This window comes from Neovison vison, chromosome 7 (assembly GCF_020171115.1).
Source record: "Neovison vison isolate M4711 chromosome 7, ASM_NN_V1, whole genome shotgun sequence".
Taxonomy (NCBI): domain Eukaryota; kingdom Metazoa; phylum Chordata; class Mammalia; order Carnivora; family Mustelidae; genus Neogale; species Neogale vison.
This window is the reverse complement of record NC_058097.1, coordinates 193,089,507-193,091,277: the sequence shown is the minus strand read 5'-3', so window position 1 is coordinate 193,091,277 and position 1,771 is coordinate 193,089,507. Positions and strand designations below refer to the sequence as shown.

General features: G+C 38.6%; 1 protein-coding gene across 1 annotated transcript; it reads left to right on the top strand.

Annotated features, from left to right (window-relative positions):
* Positions 1-415: 415 nt before the first annotated feature.
* LOC122914426 (olfactory receptor 5T1-like) lies at positions 416-1,423 on the top strand. Its single transcript, XM_044261040.1, has one exon. It carries the CDS (start codon positions 437-439, stop codon positions 1,421-1,423), a length of 987 nt encoding a protein of 328 aa, XP_044116975.1. The 5' UTR covers positions 416-436.
* The last annotated feature ends 348 nt before the right edge of the window (positions 1,424-1,771 follow it).

Here is a 1,771-nt window from a genome sequence, read left to right as displayed (position 1 = left end):
CATTTGAATGGTTGCAAATGTTAAAGAAAGGACTTTCATGTCCATTGTAGCCAATCCAGAACTAGTATTCAGATGTGTACTTTCCACCATAATATTTTAAGACTTAAATATTCACATGTTTATTCATCATTGTGCATTTTAAGTTTATGTGATATGCAAAAAGATAATAAAGAATTGAACAGAAAATGATATAGACAATAAACTCTTTAAGTCAATAGGTTATTTTTTAACCTGATATGTGTAATCAATGACTGAATAAAATCATTTCTTCCTTTTATTTAACAGCAAAATGCAATGACTTGGGACCAACATCTTTATTGCTGCCTATATTTTCAGTGCCAAGGAAATCATTATACCCTGCTCAGAAACAAATAGGGGGATGTGATTAGGTAGACTATTTTCATATTGCCTTTGGCACTTATAAATAAAAAGTGAAATGCCAGGGTTTCCAAGAGATTTAGATTTACACAGGATTGAGATGAAAAACGTGACTGAGGTCACCATGTTTATATTGATGGGCTTCACAGATGATTTTGAGATGCAGGTCTTCCTGTTTTTTCTATTTCTAGCAATCTATCTTTTCACTCTGATAGGAAATTTGGGACTGGTTATATTGGTCATTGGGGATTCTCGGCTCCACAATCCCATGTATTATTTTCTGAGTGTGTTATCATTCCTGGATGCCTGCTATTCCTCAGTTGTCACCCCCAAAATGCTGGTCAATTTCCTAGCAGAGAATAAAGCCATTTCCTACCTTGGATGTGCAGCCCAGATGCTTCTCTTTGTTACTTTTGGGACCACAGAATGCTTCCTCTTGGCTGCCATGGCTTATGACCGCTACGTGGCAATCTACAACCCTCTCCTCTATTCCGTGAGCATGTCACCCAGAGTCTACGTGCCCCTCATCGTTGCTTCCTACGTTGGTGGCATTTTGCATGCTTCTATACACACGGTGGCCACATTCAGCCTCTCCTTCTGTGCATCCAATGAAATTAGACACGTCTTTTGTGACATCCCTCCACTACTTGCCATTTCTTGTTCTGACACCCACACCAACCAGCTGCTGCTCTTCTACTTCGTTGGTGCTATTGAGCTAGTCACTATCATGATTGTTCTGATCTCCTATGGTTTCATTCTGTTGGCCATTCTGAGGATGCATTCTGCTGAGGGGAGGCGGAAAGTCTTTTCTACATGTGGTTCTCACCTAACTGGAGTGACAATTTATCATGGAACCATCCTATTCATATATATGAGACCAAGTTCCAGCTATGCTTTGGACCATGACATGATCGTGTCGATCTTTTACACAATTGTGATTCCCATGCTGAATCCCATCATCTACAGTTTAAGGAACAAAGATGTAAAAGAGGCAATGAAGAAACTGTTTGTGAGAAATTGGTTTCTAAGTAAAACACATTATTAGCACTGAGTTAATTTTCAAGGACGGTTGCATAAAAGTTCATGTCTCTATGTTCAGAAAGTAAGGAAAATGTCTTGCTTTTAGTGAATCATACTGTCTGTATATCCTAGAATATTTCCAAATAAAGCATTCATCAGCCCTCCAACATAGTATTTTACAAATATGATCATTTTTATCATCTATATGCTTTTAATTTTTTTAACTTTTTAGTAACAAATAATTTATTATTAACGCAGGGGTACGGGTATGTGAATCGCCAGGTTTACACATTTCATAGCACATACCTTCGCCAATGTCCATAACCCCACCACCCTCTCCCTATGCCCCTCCCCCTGGCAACCCTCAGTTTGT

Bases quoted from the DNA above. Each gene is read 5' to 3' on its own strand.
- LOC122914426 (XM_044261040.1), top strand. From the start codon at position 437: ATGCCAGGGTTTCCAAGAGATTTAGATTTACACAGGATTGAGATGAAA.